The 22,541-nt window shown below is 44.5% G+C and overlaps 1 protein-coding gene across 2 annotated transcripts in view; it reads right to left on the bottom strand.

Annotated features, from left to right (window-relative positions):
- The window catches only part of PTPRT (protein tyrosine phosphatase receptor type T), a 929,565-nt gene that overhangs the window by 158,634 nt on the left and 748,390 nt on the right, over positions 1 to 22,541 (bottom strand). Inside the window, exons 13-14 of one of the 2 annotated variants that reach the window (XM_054723794.1) lie at positions 17,467 to 17,503; positions 3,454 to 3,510 (exon numbers count right to left, since the gene is read on the bottom strand). In XM_054723794.1, the coding sequence (XP_054579769.1) occupies positions 3,454 to 3,510; positions 17,467 to 17,503 (94 nt within the window). The remainder of the gene's footprint in view (positions 1 to 3,453; positions 3,511 to 17,466; positions 17,504 to 22,541) is intronic. The other variant, XM_054723796.1, reaches the window with a different exon arrangement.

Genomic DNA, 22,541 nt, shown 5'->3' with positions numbered 1-22,541 from the left:
GACATGTGGCCTGTGTGGCTTGTGGAACCGAATGTGAAAGTTTATTTCATGTCAACGAATTTAAATTAAAAACGGAAGCAGTGTACAGCATGCTTGATTGTAAACACAGTGTTGACCTGTTTTAGGATTACATTTTACTTTAACTGTTTAAAATTTAGCATCTGAACTGAGAAGTGCTCCACGTGTAAAATTCACACCAGATTTCAAAGACTCAGTGCAAAGAAAGAATGTAAAATACCTTTCATTCATAATTTGAAAATATTGATTACATGTTGAAAATGACAATATTTTGTTTACATTGGGTTCAATGAACTATGTTTAAATTAATTTCACCTGTTACTTTTCTAATGTGACCTAAAAAACTTAAAATTATATAACAGCTGAAATGCTATTTTTACTTAACAGTGCAATTCTCAGGGTTTTCAACAGGGGGCGCTTTTGCCCCTCAGGGAACAGTTGGAACGTCAGGAGATCTATTTGGTTGTGACAACTCAGAGATAGGTGCTATGGGAATCGAATGGATAGGGGCCAGGGATGCTCCTAAACATCCTACAATGTCCAGGTCAGCTCCCCCCCCCCCCCAACCTCCAATAAAGAATGATCTGTCCCCTGATGTCTCTTGTGCCAAGATTGAGAAGCCCTGTCTTAGAGCATGGGGTCCTTGAAGGAAAGGCTAGCAGGTCAGAGCGACCTGAAGAGCTAGTTGGAGTCAACTGAGCAAAGAAGTGAAAGCTGCTCTCACACTTAGCGCTCAAGATCAACCACGGCTACGGGGTTATTATCCCCACTTCTCCAGAGGGAGGGGGGAGCCCGGAGGAGAGAAGTAACGTGCCCAGGATCACCAGGCAGCGAGTGGCAGAGCTCAGATTGAACTCAGTCTCAACCCCCTCTGAATGCCACCTGTTCCTCGTGGTTCTCGCGTCTACCGCCATCACTCAGACCCGGGCGGCCATCATTTACATCAGCCATTCTTGCTCGCAGGGGACGAGCGTGCACAAAACACACTTGAAAGGGACCGTCAGCTCAGAGAGAAACGCTCGCCGGCACCTCACCCATCAAACACGGCTCAGGAAGAAAGGGAATAAATGGAGCCCAGGGAAGTAAACCTGTCAGAGGGGCCATTCCAACGCCTCAGGAGGCGGAGGCGAGAGGGAGGAACAAATGTGCCCCAGGTGAAACTGGCTCAGTTGAAAGGAGGCATGATCAGGCTGCGTGACGTGAACAGAGCCCAGGGATCAATGACCCGCAAAACAGTGTCTCACACACTCTGAGATGCACGGCTTCTCCGCAAAGTGGGTGTGAGCACAATGGTGAGTCACTTTCCTCTCAGGGTCACGTGTGTCCCCCTGCAACTGCAACCCCTCCTGGGGTCAGGGGGACGCTGGAGGGCTGTGGCAGCGTGGGCAGGGGGCTGGCCCTTGGTGCAGGCCTGCTCTGGGCTGCTCTTGAATAGGGCCCTCCCGAGGGTCCCCAGATGTAATCTTTTTTTCTTCCCTCGACTATTGGAGAGTAAGCTGGGGAGTCCCTTATGTAGCCTTTAATATGACTCTACAGCAAGTGTGACAATTAGCGGTGCAGGTGAGACAAGGTTATGCAACTTGCTGAAGGTAATATAACTAGGGAGTGGCTAAGATGCCATTCCTGGGGAGTCGGTAGTGACACCTTGGTCTATGGGGGTCAAGAGCAGGGACACAACTTGGCTGTGGTGACTGCTGTTGCCCAGATCTCCAGTGCTAACAGCCCACAGATACCCCTTTCCCTCCAGAAGTGCCATCAGACCAAGGCTGTCACCTCCCCAGGAAATATGCACTCCCACGGCAGCCCACAGCCAGTGGCCTACTGACAAATGCCTGTCCCCTTGTCTCAGGGTAGAAGCAACTCTGTGATACCACCCACACTCCAGAGCCCCTGTGGGCTCAGCTGACGCGACTCCATATCCTCCCCCAGCTTCTTCCCCTGCCCCAAACCTGACTCCCTCACCTTCTTCTGAGGATACTCCTCAATGAATAATGTGCACAAGAATCCCTGTCTCAGCCTCTGTGTGTAGGGAAGCCCACCTAAGATATTCACTAAGAGCAATGTCTCTGAGTCTGGGAAGGGGGTGGACAGCACTGGACTTGGAAGGTACAGGGATGGCTGGACTCACGTCATCCCTGCCTCCTGCACCCCCTTTCCCACTGTGATAAATGGACCAGCTAGGGACTAGGAGAGACGAGCCATCGTCTGAGCAACAACTTTGAGAGGCAACAGTCAAATATTTGAAGTTTCCAAGAAATGTCCCACTGACCAGAACGGGCGCCTGCAGTAGAGGTTCTAGGTCAGCAGCGTCTCTTTTGTCTCAAGGACGATGCTGGGCGTCAGCCTCTGACACACTTGGGCTCTGCAATCCCACCTTTGAAGAGTGGCAGGTGTTTATGTGAAATGGGCTAAAATTACGTGTTCAAGGGAAGGGGCTAGTGGTTCCTTCAAACAGCTACCTACTCCCACCCCACTGGTTTTCACACCCATTATCTTGTTTTCTCTCAGAACACAACTCCAGAAGACCCTGCAAGTGCAGAGCATGTAAGCCAATAGTAGGAGATAGGTATTGCTATTCCTGCTTATAGATAAGGGCAGTGGGGATTGTCACATTTAAAAGGCTTGTCCAGGGCCCCGGCCAGCATGGCTTAGTGATTGAGCATCGACCTATGAACCAAGAGGTCACAGTTCGATTCCTGGTCAGGGCACATGCCCTGGTTGTGGATCGATCCACAGTGGCGGGGGGCGGGGGATGCCAGGAGGCAGCCAGTCAATGATTCTGTCTCATCGTTGATGTTTCTAGCTCTCTCTCCCTCTCCCTTCCTCTTCAAAATTAATAAAAATATATTAAAGATATTTTTAAAATAAAATAAAGGGCTTGTCCAAGACAAATGGTAGACCTGGGACCAGAGCCAGAGCTACTCACTTCCTAAGCACAGACATACTAGGCCACTTTCCTAGCCTCAGACCACTGTGTAGTTGTGGCTTGCCTGGGAAGTACTCCTTTAGTTCCTGGTGTGTTTGCTTGTTTGTTTTGAACACCACACCCTCTCCTTTCCAGCACCACCCAAGGTTGGAGTCCTACCCTTATTTGTGTCTTTTTTTTTTTTTTTTTTAACTAATGGCACTTTCCCCTCCCAGAAAGGCACAGGAATATGTCTTCTTTTGCTCATCATTGTATACATTGGTGCCTAGAACAGTACCCGGCACATAGTAGGTACTTTGTAAGCGTTAGTAGGATGGATGGATGGATGGATGGATGGATGGATGGATGGGTGGAGGGTGAGTAGGTGAATGGATGGGTGGGTGGAAGAATGGGAGGATGGGTGGGGTGAAGGGACTGCCAATTCCTCTATGGTGCACCTGGCCTGGAGGACCTGCTGAGCGTGGGTCACTCTCACTCCCCTCCCACCCGCCCAGGGCTCTGGTGATCACCTGTGGTGAGGAGGCAGAGTGGAGTCCCCGGGGTCACCTGGGCGCTGCCCATTGGTGCTGACCACAAGGAAGCCAGTCCCCAGGCAGCATGCAGAAGAGAAGGAGAGAGAGAAACACACATGAAAACGTGCGGTACAGTGAACAAAACGGCAGTTCTTGTGGCTCTGAAAAGCTCACACTAAACAGCAAAAGAACATCATGATCTAACCAAACAGGGCCTGAAATAGATTTTAAAAAATGGAACAAGAATAAGAGTCACCATTTATCAAGCACCCACGACATGCCAGGTACTCTGCCAGGTACCTCACATACAATGTTTCTAAAACTTAGAACAACCAGAAAGGTCAGTGTTATTATAAATGAACCCATCACCTCTCCACCCGAACATCTTCTCTCCCAATTTTCCCTCCCTTAGCAAGTGGTGCCACCATCCAGGTAGCTAGCTGCTCAGTCTAGAAGCCTGGAGTCATGCTTTAGCCCTCTTTTTCCCTGATCTCCCACTCTGAGTTACTCAGCATGCCTTATCAATTCTACCCCAAAAAACTTTAAGGTTCCTCCTTCTCTCCAATTTCATTTCCACTTAGTTCAAGCCACCCTCATGTTTCACTTGGATCATTTAAGCAGCCCCTGAGTTGGACTTCCTGCCTCCAGGCTTGCTCCCCTTCAATCCACGTCCACCCTTTAGTAGAAATGCATCAATGGCCCTATCATTCCCAAAATAATGGGCCCTCAGTGACAGTCCTCTGCCTGCCCCTCCTCCTCTCTCCACCCCCAGGACCACACTGGGTTCTGCCCAAACACAAATCCCTTTCCATCATCAACAGGCCCCTCCCTTCTTGTCTGTGGGCCTTACCTAGGCTTGTCACTTTGTGTGAGACACACCCCCTTCCTGCCTCTGCACCTGGCCACCAACTGCTCATTCTTCAGGTGTCAGGTCTTTCTCTCTAGGGAGTCTTTAGTGTCTCACCTGGGACAGATACCTGTCCCACCGTATTATAAATGGCTGCCTTCCCCTCATTTCTATAATCTCCTTGAAGGCGGCCATGCTGGTGCCTCGTTAACTGGTATACTCTGTGGCCTTGCACTGCACCTGGCACACAGTAGGTACTCATTGAATATCTGTTGAATAAATAAATGAACAAACGAAGAAATGATGAGTTAGAGAATTGATGTAACTTGCCCAAGGTCACAGACGTAATAACTGGCAGAGGCGGGAGCCAAACCCTGGTTTGCCTGACTAATGTTCCTGTCCTTTCAAACCCACCACTTGCCTCTCTAAAGAAGGTGATATGGAAGGCATGAAGGTGTCCTACGCTGGCCAAAGGCTGCTGGTTTCTCTAGTGACTCATACAAAACTGCATAAAGTTCTTGTGCAAAACCGAGAGACAGCTAGGGCATTTCAGACCAACTGGTAAACAGGAAATACATAATTACAAAAATTCACAGGAAGGGCAAGCTTGACTAACAGCCGTGAGATGCTGTAAAATGTATCCAACAATAAATATGGCCAACAGCAATCATAATACTCCTCCCTTAGAGGTGGGCAATATCCCATTTTCAAAGCACACTCCCAGGGAGAGGTCAGTCAACCATGGCTCGTGAGCCCAAATCCAACCACCCACTGGCTGTTTTCTGTGTGGCCATGAGCTAACAATGGTTTTTACATTTTCAAATGGTTGAGAAAAAAGTAAAAAGAAGAGAAATAGTTTTTGACATATAAAAGATTATATAAAGTTCAAAATTCACTGTCCATAAATAAATGTTATTGGAACACAGCCAGATTTATTTTATATGTACTACCTATGCTTTTGTGCTGTAATGACAAAGTTGGATCATTCTGACAAGAGACCATATGGTCTGCAAAGCTAAAAAATATTTACTATCTGGCCCTTCACAGAAATGTTTGCAACCCCTCCTCTAAGTGGCTATTTTTTGTTAATTTTCCTTCCAATCTTTTGAGATAGGCAAGACAAACACTGTTGGCCTTGCATGTCAGAAAAAGAAATCGAAGGCTTGTGAGAAGAGATGAATCATGTTTTCACCTGGCGTTTCAGCAGCATCCTCTTGTTCTACCCTGTTCCCGCCTGTCCTTGCCCGAGAACACCTTCTCTGCCCCATTTTCTAACCTGTGAATAGGTGTCCTTCCTGACAAAGGCAGTCTACTTCAGCACTTTCAAGGACTTCCCCTGTCTCAGGACAATGTGCATATGTATGCTATGGAGCTACCCAGGGTCCTTGGTGTCCTGGTCTTGATGGCCACTTCAGCCTCACCTCTCATCACATGTGGCCTCCACTGGTCACATAGGCATTCCAGCCATTGTTGCTTTGCCTTGTCCTATGCATGCTCTCTTGTCTCCTAATGAATTGCACACGCTCCTTCCTCAGCTCAGAAGGTCTCCTTCCTCTCCAACCTTGTTCCATATGGTAATTATCTATTTGCTGCTTTCCCATTAGCTATTACTTGTTGAGTGCTTATTATAAGCCAGGCATTAGACAAAGTATTTTATGTCCATTAGCTCATTACATTCTTACATTAGCCCCAAGATATAGTGGTATTAATTGTTACTGTTTTATACTTGGGGAAACTGAGACACAGAGCAGTTAAATACCTTTTCCAGCCTAGAATCAAAGACTATCCAAATCCAGTGACAAAAGTTCTGAACCTCTAGGGGACGAGAGACCACAAATCAGTACTAAGTTGCACCCAATAAATGTTTATTGAAAACTAAATGAAGAAATAAAATTCTGGTTCAGTATTTTTCACTTACTAGCTAGAGGTCACTTGGAAAATCATGTAAATTTAAGTTTCATTTTCTCTACCTATAAAATGGGGATAATAAGTATCTCATGAAGTTCTTTTAAGGAGTAAATGGAAAATAGTCAAAGCCTTAGTTCAGTTGGCAGACCCACCCTACCCTCTAGGGCAAGCATGTCAAACTCAAAGGCTAACATGGGCCAAATAAATGAGGCATGTGGTCCGCGGGCCATGAGTTTGACATGCTAGTTCTAGGACTACAACTCTGCTTAGTAGGGATACTCAGCTATGAGGGATAGGAAGAGAGGTGTGGCCAGACAGGTGCTGGGATGGGGAGAGGTTTTCCTAGTGGGTGGAGTAGCAGCAGATAAGTGATGGATCATGGTTCTCACAAGACACAAAGAGAAGTAGAAAAAGGAAAAGAACTCATATATATCGTGCTAGAAATTACTAGCGTATACCGGTGACTGAGACATCTCTCCTTCTTATGCATATGGAAGAATCTAAGTTTCATCAAGGCCATGGAAGTGGAAGTGACACGAGTAATTTCTGAGTGAGGTATTGAAGATCCAGGTTACCTCCTCCATACTTTCCCTGCCCCTGCTATGGGATCCTTTGAGGCCACATCTATTCTGGGTGACATAACAACAAATGCACCTTACTGAGATTTGGGCATCAATTTGTTGTCACAGCAAAGCCTAGCCTATCCTGACTAATCCAGTCAGAGGAAAAAGTGGAAGTCTTTTGCTTTCTCCTCTATCACCTGGTCTTCCACAAGGCACCTGGCTTTTTACTGGAAGATTTCATTACTGCTCTCTCTTCACAGTTTTCAGGCCTTGTTCACATGTACTAGCATATATGTCAGACATTGATGAAAATATTGAGACCATGCAGAAAAAAAAGGAAGTCAGAATGCTGAGTACCTCAGACTTCCTTTCTGTTTTGTTCCCCCCGCCCCACTTCTAAAGCAATGAATGTTAAATGCAAAAAGATGCTGATGAGCTAAAGATGGCATTGAAGCAGATAACCTCGAAGACAAACTAATTTCTTGGTTTATTAGCTTCAATATGTTGTGGAAGTGAAGACAGCTGATGGCTCCTTGAGGTTTCTGCTCCAGATCCCAGGACTTGGCTTGGACACCACTGAAGAGAGACCAAATACCCATTACACCCTAAAGATTCTATTATCAACTATTCCTGAAAAAAAATCCCGAGAAGGAGTTAACAAATAGGAGACAGGGGACCCTGACAGTGGTCCATGGAATATCACCCAGACCACAGTATTGATAAGATTCAAAATGGTGCCATAGAAATGCCATGAGCTTTGGAGTTAGATCTCAGCTACAGTTCTGAAGCACCTTGAGCTCTTTATTTAACCCATTTGAGCCTATATGGGTTCAATTTTTTAGTAAGGAAAATAATAATGATCACTATTTAGTGCATAATATAGGCCAGGCTTTAGTTCTATCATTGCATTGTAACTCATGTCAACATACACATGACTGGCACACAATGGGTGGTTATTTTGTATATCCCCTTTACCCTCAACTTCAACACAACATTGAAAGTCCATCAATGAAAGCTCAAATGGAGCTTTATTATCTTTATTTATAACTAGAAGCCTGGTGCACGAAATTTGTGCACGGGCAGAGTCCCTAGGGCTGGCCGGCAATCAGGACCAATTGGGGCCTTCCGGTTGCTGGTTGGGGCCTTCCTTCCCTGGCTGCCGGCTGCTGGCTGGGGGCTTCCTTCATTCTGTGCCACCCCATGATGATCAATGTACATCATAGAGAGCAATAAAACTTCCGGTCTCTCGGTTAAACTCCCGGTCTCCCAGTAGAACTTGCGAGGGGACAATTTGCACATTAGCCTTTTATATATATAGATATTTGTCTCCAGTCTACCCAAATTTTTCTCTTTCTTTGACCCCTTATCTTAAAATACCTCTTATTCCCTTTGTAAGATGCAACCACTTTTGAACAACAGATTTGAGCTAAAGTCAAGGTCTTGAGTAGATAATTCTCATTTCTAGTTTACAGGAATGAACTGAGATTCCCCAGGGACATGCTCAAAGGACAAGTTGATCTTGGCTTTTGTTTTCCTGGATCCATGAAACCAGCTTTGTCTTCCTGAGTGTGGTGTGGAGAAGGTAGGCATGTGTGTGAGTTTGTGTGTTGGGGAGGGTGGCAGTTTTAGAGAATCTACAGAGTAGGGGGTAGGTAAGCAACAGAAAACTAGTGAGATGTACCAGCTATTGTAGCAAGACAAATATTAAAGAAAGGGTTGGGATATTTAAAGGTAATCTTTAGTTATTTTATGGTGTACTTATAATTAATCCTCTTCCTCCATTTTGTCACAAGACCTTCAGGAAAATCCATATTATTATATTAGCATTTTAGGACCTAGAAGACACTGGGTGGAAGCAAAGACATTGGGTGGAAGCAAAGTGTAGCAAGAGACCTTGTTACACTCAAGTAATTCTGAGAGCCCCAGTATGGAAAACTCATCTCAGTGGGCTTGGCCAGGGAAGAATAGCACCATTCTATCCAAACCTCAAACACACACCCTGGGCTTTCCCCTCTGAAAATCTGGGATTTCTAAGGACTGAACAAAAACCAAGAGTTTTCCAATAGACTAGTCACTACAGTCTGGCCTCTCACAAGTGGTCCCTCATTATGGCCCCTACTCCAGTTACCATGGCAACATTTGGGCATCTTCTGGTCCTGAGACCCTTTTGAAATTTCTAAGAAGATGATGAGAACAGGAAAAATGTCACAGGCAAAGGTTAGTAAGTGGATGAGCAAGATCCTATACTCTGTCAATAATTACATATTATTGTTATGTAGGATCTCATCAAAATACAATGACTTATTGATGAAAAGGTTAAATGCTAAAAGCTGAGACCAGCATCATTCCTATCCCCTTTATTTCTGCACTTTGGATCTAGCTGGAGTCTATTTGACAAAAGCCTGATTTGTACAATTGTATGAGATGTAATCAGAGTCCAGTCTTTCCTTTCCTTCCTTAGAGAACAGCAGAGAGAAGACATGTAATGAGTAGACCTCAGTCTCCAGGTCTCATATCAGAGAAGGTCTAAAAGAGAGAAGGAAGCTCAAGTTGTTTATCATCTATTATGTTCTTGACCTTTCCCATGCATTATCTCAAATAATCAGGAGAAAGAACTAACAATCTCAGGCTTAAAAGTGAAGTGATAGACTCAAGGTTGGGACTTGTCCAAGGTCAGTTAAGTTTTGGACGCAGGATTTCAATCCAGGCGTCTCTGATTCCCCACTATTCCATGCAACTGCTCGGGGAAACTTTATACATAAAATATAGGACCTTCCATATAGCATTGGATCAATGGGGAAGGGAAAGGCAGCAGACAATTCCTACATCTGGCTTGGCTCCTCATATCACCTGTTCATGCTATTCCTGTGGACAAGGAAGTCATGGCCACATCATTCCCCCTCTCAGCTCCAGTCTGAGTATCTGAAAAATGAGGGCATCTCACTGGAGATACTGTCTGCAGGGGTGACCATCCACTATGGAGAGTGGAGAGAAAATACTGGATGAAATGCTCTTTTTTTTAATAATGGTGGAGCCACATTTATAAAAGGCCATTGCCCAAATCTCTTGTCTGTTGCCACTGGGACAATGGGTTCAGTCCACCATAATCACCGGGCACCATGGAGCTATTGCTGACACTGGCCCCATGCTTCATTATTGAGGTTAGCTTTCAGCACCTACTCTGAGGGTTTGCTTTAATCATCGTTAGAGAGTGTTTACTAGATTAAAACTGTGGCTGTCTTCTGCAAAGGAGCTCTGCAAATGGCTTTATGAGTTTCCAGATTTATTTTGTCTCAATGACTTGTCTCAGTTTGCAAATCAAATCAAAGCTGATTTTTCTAACTGCCACTTGGGTGCAACCAGCGGGAATCGGCAGAGCCAGCTGTGCTTCCTTGATGGCTGTGCCAGAGATGGGAGTGAAGCTGCTTGCTGGTGGCCAGAGAGGTTCTAGAGAGAAGACAGCAGACAAGCAAGTACCTGCTCAACTCTACCGGGGTAGGGGGAGCAAGGCAAGGGAAGTGAATGTTATTTTCTGGAAAGAGAAAAGGCAGACAGGACCTATGTGGCCTCAAAGACAGAGTGGCAGAAATACTAGGGAACCAGTTTGAGCTCATGACATGGAGGCTCCCTCTAACTGAAGTGTCCAATGGTGGAACTCCCTGGGGGGAGTAGTGAGGTCCCTGTCATAGAAAGTACCAAGCAAAGCCCTGGATGGTCTTTTTGTTAGTGGGGATTGTAGATCACATAGTTAATCCCTACCTCTATCATTTTACTTCTACTTTCCAAGAGATAGTTCTGACAAGTAGCTTATGTTTGAAAAAATGAAACCGTGGAAGACTGACATGTTAGCATTCTATCTATCTACTGATTGATTGATTAATCAATTGATACATCAATTCATTTATCCACTTGTTCATTCAACATGTCTTATTGAGCACCAATGTATGCCAGGATCTGGGGACACAACAGTGCTCAAAATAGGCATAATCCTTTCACTTCACTTGGAATCTAGCCGAGAGACAGATAGTCAACATGTAAGTAAACACGATGAAAGGTCTGAAAAAAGTACTGGGTACAATGAGAGTGGAGAATGCTGGGGATATATATTTTATATTGGAGGTCAGGATGGTCTTTATAAGGAAGTCAGTTTTCAGCTACAGTCAGAAAGATGTATGCCTGTTAAGCAGATGCATATGGTGGCCAGATAATTTCAGGCAGAGGGGGCAGGATGGGCTAAGGTCCTGACGTAGGAAGGAGCTTGATGTGTTTTGAAGAACTGAAAGAAGACCAGTGTGCTGGAGTGTCTGCAGTAAATAAGAACATAAAGCCTGGATGAGGCTGGAGGGCAGGGAGTGGCCAGGTAACACACACAAGTCTTGTGGATGCAGGGTCTGTGGGTAATAGAAAGTGGCAAAGTGAATGGAAAGTTGTACGCAGGGAGGCAGGGGAAGAATTAGACAAACAGATAATCCGTTGGTAAAGGGGCTTGGATGGAACTGAGCGTCAGTTTCCAGAAGAGGAGCTGACTGGTATGGTTCATGAACTGAGCCTCCAGAGCAGAAACCATTCTCCCTTAGCCTGCCATGCCTGAGCCAGAAGACATGGATTGAGCGACTTGGGTACCACCTGCAGCAGCTGCAGCCTGGACCATCTTCCACCAGATGGGATGATCATCTGCCATGGGAAGGGTTGTTGTATCTCCCATTAAAGCTTCAGCACCTTGGAAGTCTAAGTATCCCACCCCAAACTTTCACGTGATCCATTTTCTAAGGGTCACTTTGGGGCATGTTTAGCTTACATCTTCAACCTGGTTCCTAAACTGAGCCCACGCCTCATCTTCCAAATGTAAACATTACTGAATGGGTCCAAGTGTATCTCTCACCCTCTTACTTGCCCTTTCTCACAGTTTCTGTTTTAACTGCCAGAACAAAACTTCCTTTTTAAATTGATTGGTGTGTTTGTTTGTTTGTTTGTTGTTTGTGTGTGTTTGTTTTGTTTTGTTTTGTCCCTGACTCTTTAGTGCCCTCCCCCATTTCAAAGTCTGAATAATAGTTTTTTGTTTCCAAACCAAAACTTAATGTTTGTTACCTACCGTCTGCAGTTCTCTCTCTATAACTCTGGGCAGATTCCCAGAGCTAGAGTGGGCCAAGCAAAGGGCGTTTAACTTTTTCTTTTAGCTCTTGAGTTGAGGCAATCCATTGGCTTGTTGCTATGCCTCAACCCAATGATGAAATACAGCCTTTACATAATAAGAGCCCTGTGGTACCCAGATCTTCTCTTCAGGTTGGTGTGCCATCTGCCAGATGCTGTGAGTGTTGAGGCTAAAGGCTTACACCTGAGATCTTCTCCGGAGACCTGAGCAAGGCTCAAGGGTGCCATTTCCCCTGGAGCCACCTGAGAGACCCTGGAGAGGGAGGCAGGGAGGAGAAGAGGAGGTGCCAAGGACTGTGTGCTATGGGGGAGGAGGTAGCAATCCTGATCTTCTTGTCTCTAGGCAGAACAACTCTGGAGAAATTTACATTCCACCTGAATAGATTCTCGCTCAGCATTTTCTCACTCCCAGTCTCACTTCCCTCTTTCACTTACAGATTTCTTCCAGGAGCCCTCCCTCAGTACCTCCCATTCACCAAATCCCTGCCTCAGGCGCTGCTGCAGGGAAGCTGTCTTAAGACTGCTCTCTTTCCTCTTCATCTGCTCTTTGATAAACTCCACTTCCCCACTGGGTTCCTCTAAAGTCAAAGCTAATGACAGCAGACCCCAGATGGGGTACAGATAAAGAAGAATGTGAATCTGGGGCAGTGACCACAGCCCCCATCAATGGAAAAGACTGCCCCAAGGCTTCTGAGATGAACCTGTTCTGACCCTAGAGTTAACCCTTCTATTGACAAATACCAAACACACCCTCCCCACAGTCCCTTAGCACACCTTCAATTTGAGGTTCTGATCTGCCTCTATAAATAAAAATTGCCCCTGTGACATGTGGATCCACCAGCTGGATCCTCTCTAAACACAGGGTACTTGGCTCTTCCTGTGGGGGTGGGGAAGAGGTGGGCCAGGAGGGTGGCTCCCCTCATAGTTTGAGGTTTAGTCAGCTAGCCTCCCAGATACCACCCTTGCTCTGGGTACTACACAATCCCAGTGCTAGTGGAGAAGGCGTGGTGCTGGGGCAGGGAGGCAAAAGTCTCCTACATGGCACCAGTCCCGAGGAGCAGAGCCTAAGATGATGGCCCCGGGCATGCATGCCATGACTACATGGGGCAACTTCAGTCCCGATTCTCTCTGGAAGCACTGGTCACAATTATCTGTAAAAGCATCCATATAATGTCTGTGTCCACACTAGACTGTGAGCCTGCTAAGAACAGGAACCATGATTGCCAGCTCACCACAAAATCCTAAGTTCTTTTTAAGATGCCTGGCTCATCAAGTGAGCTGACTCCATGGAGGAAATAATAGTCATGAGTAATAATAAAAAAAAATTTCCAAAATACTTTGCAGTAAATAAAACACTTTTAAGTTGATCATATCATATCATATCATATCATATCATATCATATCATAGAAACGGTGGGAGAGGTGTTGCCGTGCTGGAGCTGGCTTGCACCAGTTGTCTAGAGCTGGTTGTTCAACATTCAAGATTTCTTTTTTCTTTTTTTTGCCAGCCAGTTGTTAAACCATTGGCAATGTGAAATTAGACCTGGAGGGGATATTTACACCTGAATATCCACAAAGACAACAAATTAGGGCTTTTCTTTGACAAAGAGCAGGTCTATCAGCAAACCACTGGCAGTAGGTATGTTCAAAAGGTTCTATGAATGGGTAGATGGGGATGGCTTTACTTGGGATGTGGCTGAGTTTTAGGAAGATCCAGGGAGACCCTCAAGGCCTCTGAGCCTTGCTGCAGTGAGATGCTGACTCCAATGCCTTCACTCATTTCAGCAGGCGTTTTTCGAGGGCCTACATGTGCCAGGAACTTCCCGCCGTGGCAACACCTGATTGGCAAATTAGTGATTAACATGGAGCAGCTCCTTATCAGAGCTTCTCCCAAAGGGAAGTGCTGGTTCCTTCCCCAGGAAGCCCAGCCTGTTCAGGCCCCAGACCGTGATTGGATCAGCACCTGATGCTCCATCGTCATGTCGGGTCTGAGGAGGGTCCTGCTGCCACAGATCAGGGTCCTCTGCCTGAGGCAGCCTCATCTCACTCAGCTTCTGAAGGGAGCAGCAGCCAAAGCTGGACCTCTAACGCCCCAGGTCCCCCCTCTGGCAGGGCTGGTTCTTGCTCCTTGCGCACCCTTGAAAGCTATGGGATTGCACTGTGAATGGCGAATAGTCAGAGGTTCTGGTGGGAACCACATGGACACGCCCCTAACTGCATGCTTCCTATTTGGGGTTGAACAGTGACTCCCCCCTAAATTCAAATGTTAAAGTCCTAACACCCAATACCTCAGAATGTGACCTTATCTGGTAATAGGGTCCTTGCAGATGTAATTAGATAGGATGAGGACATACTGGAGTAGGGTGGGCCCCTAATTTCAATATGATCAGTGTTCTTGTACAGAGAAATTTGGACACAGATGTGCACACAGGAAGAACGCCATGTGAAGGTGAAGGCACAGATTGGAGTGGTCCTTCTACAAGCCAAGGAACCGCAAAGATTGCCAGCAAACGACCCGAAGCTGGGGAGAGGCCCGGAGCTGATCCTGCCCTCACAGCCCCAAGGAGGAACCAACCCTGCCGACGCTGGATGTCAGACTTCTAGCCTCCAGAACGGAGAGACAGTAGTTTTGCTGTTTAAGCCACTCAATCTGTGCGCCTTTGGTACAACAGCCACAGAAAACCAATGCAGGGCAGGTCCCTTTCTTGGCAACCCTCCAAACCGGGCAGCACTCCATTGGAGTGACACACAGTGACCTGACACGCAGACAAGGTGTGGCATCTCACAGAGGATGCGCGGAGCCTGGGGTCAGGTCAGAATGACCCCGCGTGTGTGTTCGGAGCTGTTCCGTTCGCAGTGGCAGCCCTCCAGTTCTGCGAGACTCACACAGCTGACCACACACACTGTCTGGTGTCACCACGGGCAGGGACAGGACACAGGCAGCTGCTCTCTCACCAGAGCCCTGGCCTCGAGCCTGCACACAAGCTCACGCGCCAGGGGCTGGATGCCGCTGGCAGACACTTGAGGAAGGTGCCGTAATGCCAGAGGTGGGGGAGCCAGGAGGAAACAGATGGCCCGTGGAATCTGCCACAGGGACTTCCCATACTCCCGGCGCCCGAGGGATTCCCAGTATCATATTTTCCTCTATTAAAAAGAATAGAGTTTTCAGCAAACCCACAAAGAGGGAAATTTGATTCAGGAAAGAGACAGGTTAAATATTGATTCCTAGCCTTCGATCCTGATACAGAGTCCCCATGGGCAGTGTATGGATTTACATGGGGTTTGCCTTTAATCGACTGAGATGCTCCATTAGCAGTGCCAGGCACAGAGAGACACTAACCAAATGCAGGTTCCCTTCCCTTGTCTTTGCTCTGCAGTCACCAAGTGCCCTCTTATCTGATGGGTGCTGTGCGGGCATCCCTCCCTGAGCCGTGGTGGAGGGCATTCTACATCATCCAGCTCCCTGCCCCATTCCCATGTGCTGCTGGAGCCCCGCTCTCAGGGCTACAGTGACGGCCCTCAATGAACTGGAAACCTCAGGTGTGGCTGCTCAGAGCCACTCTGACTCCCGACTCCTCCAAGCTCTGCCAGGGCGTGGTCAGCTGGACACATATCATTCATTCATGTGTTGCTACCCCTCCAGACCTTACAGGTGCACACATTCCAATAAGGATGACTGTGACCTATAGGTCAAACAGGAGGAGAAACCCTAAGGGTGCTGAGGAGAGGTGAGAGCTTTCTGTTCTCTAAAGACCACTCAGTTTTCCTGCAGACCAGCAAGGTGCCTCGGCAGCAGCATGCGTGCACAGTGGGTCCTCAACGTCCCAGGAAAACAGTGGTACGTACTCTCTCAGAGTCCCCATACATACCTACTGATTGTCCAGTCACATGTTCCCAATTCTTAAGATATGATCCAACAAACTACTTGTTAGGTGGCCTATGTCTCAGAGGGTCTCCTTAGATGCCCACATACCCCATGGTGGGCAGAACGACCACATCAACCCTCCCTTGTCTAGAAATCAAAGGCTAGAGGGGAAGCATGGAGCAGCATCACAGGGAGGGTTTCTACTTAAGTTCCTTCCCTCTCCCGGCTGCCTGTGTAAGCCGGACGCCGCAGACACCCAGGTGCCCTGCTCGCCGCCTAGAGCTCTAGAGCTACCCAATGGATGGTGTCCCTCTTCCAGATGATCTCTTGTCTTCAGGGAAAAGTCTGCAAGGCTGTGATTTGTGTCACTTTTGCTTGCAGGCCATCAGTTCTCCTGGCCTCCTCACAAAGGGCATTTCATTTCTTTCTGTCTAGTAGCCTGAGTTCCCCAGAGGGAACAAGTTAGGGACATGCCGACCCCTCATGACTTCTGTGAAATCAGGATGAGTTCTTGTCACAATGAGCCCTTAGTGCCCTGTCTTCTCCTTTCTCTCGCATCTTCTCTGTTCTGCCTACAAATTGATCTTATTTTCTTCAAGGTTGTAAAAGCTGTGCTTGGCTGGTCTTGACACGTTTGCCAAATAACCATAGATATTCTTTCTTCTCTCTCTCTTCCTCCTCCCTTCTTCCCTTCTTACTCCTCTCTCTTTCTCTCAGTCTCTCTCTGTCTGTCTCAATCTCTGTCTCCCCTCCCCAATATATCTGTGCATTTTCTCTGTATGTGTGCATGTGTCTATATATTCATATATATGTATACATATATATATAGTTGGGTCATTGTTTTTATCTATACTTTATATCTATGACTATATTTATACTTATAATGGTCATCTCCAAGGAAGCAACCTATAAAACTATATATGTTGTCAATAAAAGCAGGGAACAAAATAGAATTGCCCAATTTTGGTGTTTTTATATGGGAAGGATAGCTGTTAAAAATAGCAATTCTATAACAAAAAGATAAACTTGATATCTAACCATTCAACCCTGTAAGAGGTTAAGTGATAACAAACTATTCATTGATTTTTTTGAAAAAAAGAGTAATAAATAGAAACATGTACCAATTGAAAGAGCCAGACAATTCAATTATAATTAGGAAAACAAAAAGTGATGAGGCTGAACAATGTTGCCTTAGTTTTTGGAGGAAGTGTTGAAAATGCCAACTACAAAACAAAGCCATGTTTCTTTTCTCATTATGAAAGGCATCAACAGTAATCACCTCATTTTTGAAAGCCATGTGCCAATTGAATAAAGTACAAAACCCATAAGATAGGTTTAATAGACATGCTTAAAAATTTCAACATAAACAAAGATCTAAATTCAAGAATATATAGCAGAAGAATATTTGAGTAAACTTATATTACCCACTGATTATTATACCAGTTCATCCATCCATTGATTCAACAAATATGTTCTGAGCTCTTGCTATGCTTTAGGCACTGTGTTATTAATATATACACAGTCAGGTATACATTAATGCCTAGATGCAAATGATTCCAATAAAAATAACAATTCTTTCTCATTATTGTTGCCTAAACTCTCCCTGTGTGGCTAGAAGGAGGAATACTTAAGTGACTAAAGAATGGCTGAAGACAGACAAGAACATGCCAACATACCTTTCGTAGCCAGACGAACACAGTTGATTTTGGTCTCCTGTGAACAACAAAAGTAAGGCTCTAGTTAATTAGTTGTGGGTTTGGTTTGCTATATAAAGAAAAATATATATATTTGCATATATATGCATTCATATTTATTTTTAATTATAATTTTAAATTTGTCCTTTCCATTCCTCTCTCCCCCCCCCTCCCCATTGGAATCACTTTTTAATTCCGTTTCTTCATTGCTTTTCAGTCTAGGTACACACTTCCTTCCTTTCACTTCCTGGTTCACATCACCTCATAAGCTTCTTCCCCAGACAAAACCACTGTATAAACATATCAGATATTGCCCACCAGAGAACAACTTTAACAACAACACTAAGTGGACACATGATGGCATGCGGTGTGCTTTATTTAGCTGCATGGGTTCCTGAGAGAACCCATGGGTTTATAAGTGGAACCAAAGGGCATCTTTGGGAAACTTTGCTATAGGTAAATAATGCATCTATATGCACAGACTGACACAGACACGTGGCAGTAGCCTGCCAATATGAATGTTTAAGATCCAAACTGAGAAGTTCATGTTCAAAAAGTCACTTTGGCCCTGAGATCTCTGGTGAACCTCAGTTTTCATAGATAATGTTGTGTGTGTGTATTTATGTGGCAATAGAATCTTTGCAGAGTGAACTATCTAATCACTGTTGGCTGGTCCCCTGTGGACAGGATCCATAAGTTTTTGGGGTTGCTGAGCATGAAGTTGAGTTACAGAAGATAATGAGCTTAGCCTATTTTATTAGGATCATCTCCCAGGAAGTCCTGGAACAAGCTGAAAATTCCAGTTCACTAAGTTACGCCCCCGGCAATAGTCTGAATGTAGTGTAGCAATAAAAATAAAAGACAAAGAATGCAATGTGTGTGTGTGTGTGTGTGTGTGTCTCAGGAACACAATGCTTGCCTAGCTAATGCTTACTCATAAGGAACCATTGCATTTTGAAGGCACTTGTGTTAGGATAGAAAAGGTTATGCAAATATAATAAAACCCATGAACTTCAATGGCTAGAACCAGCAAAGGCTTATTTTCCATTCAAGTTACATGTCCAATGTAGGTGTGTGGCTGGGTCTGGGAAGGCAGTGTGGTGGTTTTGGGAGATTCTCATCATTGTAGTCACTCAGAGACAAAGGCTGGCACCTCCACTTCAACACAAGGCTTCAGTGTTCACTGAGGCAGGAAAGAAAAGGCTGAAGAGTCTTGATTTACATACAACACTTTGTATCAGAAGCAACACTTGTGTTTTGACTCAGGTTTCATTGGCTAGAACCAGTCATGTGGCCATGCCTAACTTTAGCGAGGTTACTGGCTGGAGTCCTCCATGCACTCAGAAATAGAGAAGAAATGCTAATGTCTACAGCAGAGTCTATTTTACCTACGCATACCTCTGAATGCTAGAAATTGTCACTTCTATTAAACTCAGGTATGACTCCTCAATGGTCTTGATTCTGTTCCCTAAACCAGCGGTCGCCAACTGGTGGTCCACTAACCACTGGTGGTCCATGAGGTCCAAAAGGTTGGCATCCGCTGCCCTAAACCACAGGCAGTCTGCTCTTGTTTGCATAGGAAAGATGTCTGTATAGTGGAAGATGGCTTTCAGTTCATTAACATCCTTGTTCCTCAACAATTTCTCATATGATAAGAGTCTGAGACCTTTGAATCATCCTAGCCACTCATCCTAGGACATCCTCCAGTTGTCCCTCTTAGTGAGAAAGGACTATAAAAGGAAGCAACAGTCTCCATGTGGTCTTGTCGACATATGATCACCTAGCTAGTCACTTTTTTTCTACTTTCCTTACTTATACAGGGCTTCTATTAGCATAGCAACATCCTAATTTATAATTGATCACAGTGAATGTGCCAACAACCTGCAACTTCTTCCTCCCTCCCCAACCAAAATATATCCGCTGCTTCTACATCTACAGATGTGGTTGCATTTCTGAAACTCAAATACAGTCACATACACTGTTACCTACCATCTTCCTTGACTCATCTGATTACTACAACCTATTACCATATTCTCCCCTATCTGCAAGTTTTGGGGCATAATTTTTCTCGAACTTCATCCAGATAACTAATTAAGTAGAAACCTGTAAAAGGCCAATGGTAGAGCTCTGTGGCATGTACCAGGATACTTCTTCCAGGTTGGCATTCATCTGTTCACCAGTATAGAACTAGTTACTCATCTCCCCAAGTGCTTTGTCACTCAGGTGTTAGTGCTACATCTTCCCACAAAATAACTTGGGAATAGGGTCAAATTTACTTCAGAGACTGATTCCCTGTCTATTGTATTTTTCTAATCTATCAGCCTAAGAACTCCCTTAAATAAAGAAGGTTGGGTTGACATGACTTGTTCTTTGGGACAAATGCTTTCTTTCCTCTCTATTTTTACACCAAAAGTGTTCCTTTTTAAAATAAATAATTGTTTTATTTTATAAAATGGAAAATGCAGATTTGTGAAAAGAATATGACACATTATGGTTTTAATATATGAAGTATTCCTTTGAGGCATTCATATGATATTTGAAGTATGTTATATTTCAAGAAAAATGTTTTTGTTAATGAACACATTCGGAATATGGAGAAAAGGGAGAATGACTGATAAAAATATAGAAATAGAGTAGAACTCTCTACATATGATGCCAAAAAAGCTACATCACAAATGAGTTAAAACTTAAAAATGATGAAAAAGGTGATCAAACTAGTTTTTTCTTGTTGTTTTCATGCTTGGAGAAGAAGCAAACTTCTTCAAATCTTCTTAGCTTCCATTTTTGTTCTTTGGTTAAAAGGTTAGTGAACTGAAGCCTGAGATAGTTAAGGAAAGTACAACTGCAGAGAACTGAAGAAGATCTGCTAATCGTCATGTACCACAATGATCATCACTGAGAAGTTGAGTCTCATGGGAGGGGTGCTAAGGGATCAGAGATGGTCAGCAGGACCTCCCACTTAATATTAAGACAAAGAAAAAAATATTTTGTAAATACTACATTAGAAAACTTGCCAATTCTGTGCATGATTGCTGAATATAACTGTGGGCAAAGGTTTGATGAGCCAACACTGTTGGGGGCGATTTGTAACTATGTATCTAGACTTTAAAGAGAATCAATCTAATCTCTTTACCTCTGAGAATCTATTCTCAGTGAATCACCTTAATATTCAAAGATGTTGGTTCTGGTGTTTTTATAAATGTGACAATGACGAGCACCATATCTATCCAGCCCTACAGACATGATAAAGGAATTTGTGGCCTACCCACACAGTGGAGTATTACCAAGCTGTTAACAAAAATGATTACAGGGCTATGCAATTACATGGAATAGTACACATAAGGAAATTAATGAATAAAGAAAAGTACAATTTTTATAACAACGAACAGACATATATAAGCATTAAAAAATAAGTTCTGATGGAAATATATTAAATCTTAAAAATTGTTGCACAATCAGTTTGAAGTATAACATGTATGTAGATGGTTATAATGATCTTAAACACAATTTGCTAAATTCTCACAAGTAAATGCACATCGATGGCCAGCACCTAGATATAAACACCCAACATTGCCAGCATCTCAGAAGCTTATCCATGCTCCCCTGAGTCACTTCATCCTGCAAAGGTGACCACTAACCTGCTTTCTGACTATCTATCTATCTATCTATCTATCTATCTATCTATCTATCTATCTATCTAGACTTTAAAGATAAAGTTTAAAGTGTGTTATACCAAAGGGAATCCTGAGTAGCTGCTATGGTTTATTCTACTTAACTACCTTCTCTTCCCCACTAGGTCATTTGAGAGAACTTTCTAATTCTCATTAGCATCATCTTCCTTTCCACAGTTGATGCATGAAATTGGGCCATTTCCCAACACCACCTCCTCCACCACGCATCTCTTAAAATCTGTTCTCTAAAATCTTGTGCATGTCTGATTGTGCTTAACTCTCCCTGGCTCTGACAAACATGACACTGACATGTACTCTTTCTTCCAAGTTCCTGACACTTTTAATTCCATAACCAATTTGTCTTTGTTGGTTAGACACAAGTACAGAATAACAAAGTCCTGAGTCAATCGCTTGACCTTCTGGGTGACTGAACTGTTAGCAAGCAAATCTGGAACATGCTTGAAGTTTTGCATCTTATTGTATGGGAAGTCTGGCCAGTATGCACATGCCAAAAGTCCCCAATCAGTTCCATAAATAGGAAATGAGTACTATTTTTTTTGTGTGCTTGGATTGAGTAAGGCTTTGGAAAGAGGAGAAACATTTCACATTTTCTGTTCTATCTCCACAGTACAACACAATTTCATTTCCCCATCATTTTTAAAAATGTATTGTTTTAACAATTAAAAAATATTTTTATTGATTTCAGAGAGAAAGGGAGAGGGAGAGAGAGATAGAAACATCAATGATGAAAGAGAATCACTGATGGGCTGCCTCCTGCATGCCCCACACTAGGGATCATGCTCATAACCTGGCCATGGGCCCTGGCTGGGAATTGAACTGTAACCTCCTGGTTCATAGGTCAACGCTCAATCACTAAGCCAGGACAGCTGAGCTTCCCCATAATTTTAGCCTCATTCATACCCACATCCTATGCCAGACTTGCAAATCTGCACACAGGTATATATCACCTTGGGGTAAAATATAATGACCTCACTATTGTGCTTCTGTTCAGACCTGCTTCTACTCAAGGCCCTGCTAGTGCTGGGCAATATTAAGCAAGTCACTGCCCCTCTCTGTGCTCACTTTCCCCATCAATCAAATGGCAGAGAAAGGAATGGAGAAGGCCGTTTTGGGCGAGTAGGCATGATATTGTAAGGTTGCTTCAAGTTCTCAAATGTTGAGTCTGGTTTCAGCTACTGGCAGTACTCCTGCTCTTTCAGTACACTGTCCTCATGAACATGCAAACACTATTTTTACTGACTTCAGAGAGAAATGGAGATGGAGAGAGAGATAGAAACATCAATGATGAGAGATAATCATTGATGGGCTGCCTCCTGCATGCCCCCTACTGGGGATCAAGCCCGTAACCTTGGCATGTGCCCTTGA

The sequence above is a fragment of the Eptesicus fuscus genome, chromosome 12 (genome assembly GCF_027574615.1).
Source record: "Eptesicus fuscus isolate TK198812 chromosome 12, DD_ASM_mEF_20220401, whole genome shotgun sequence".
Taxonomy (NCBI): domain Eukaryota; kingdom Metazoa; phylum Chordata; class Mammalia; order Chiroptera; family Vespertilionidae; genus Eptesicus; species Eptesicus fuscus.
This window is presented reverse-complemented; position numbering and strand designations above follow the sequence as displayed.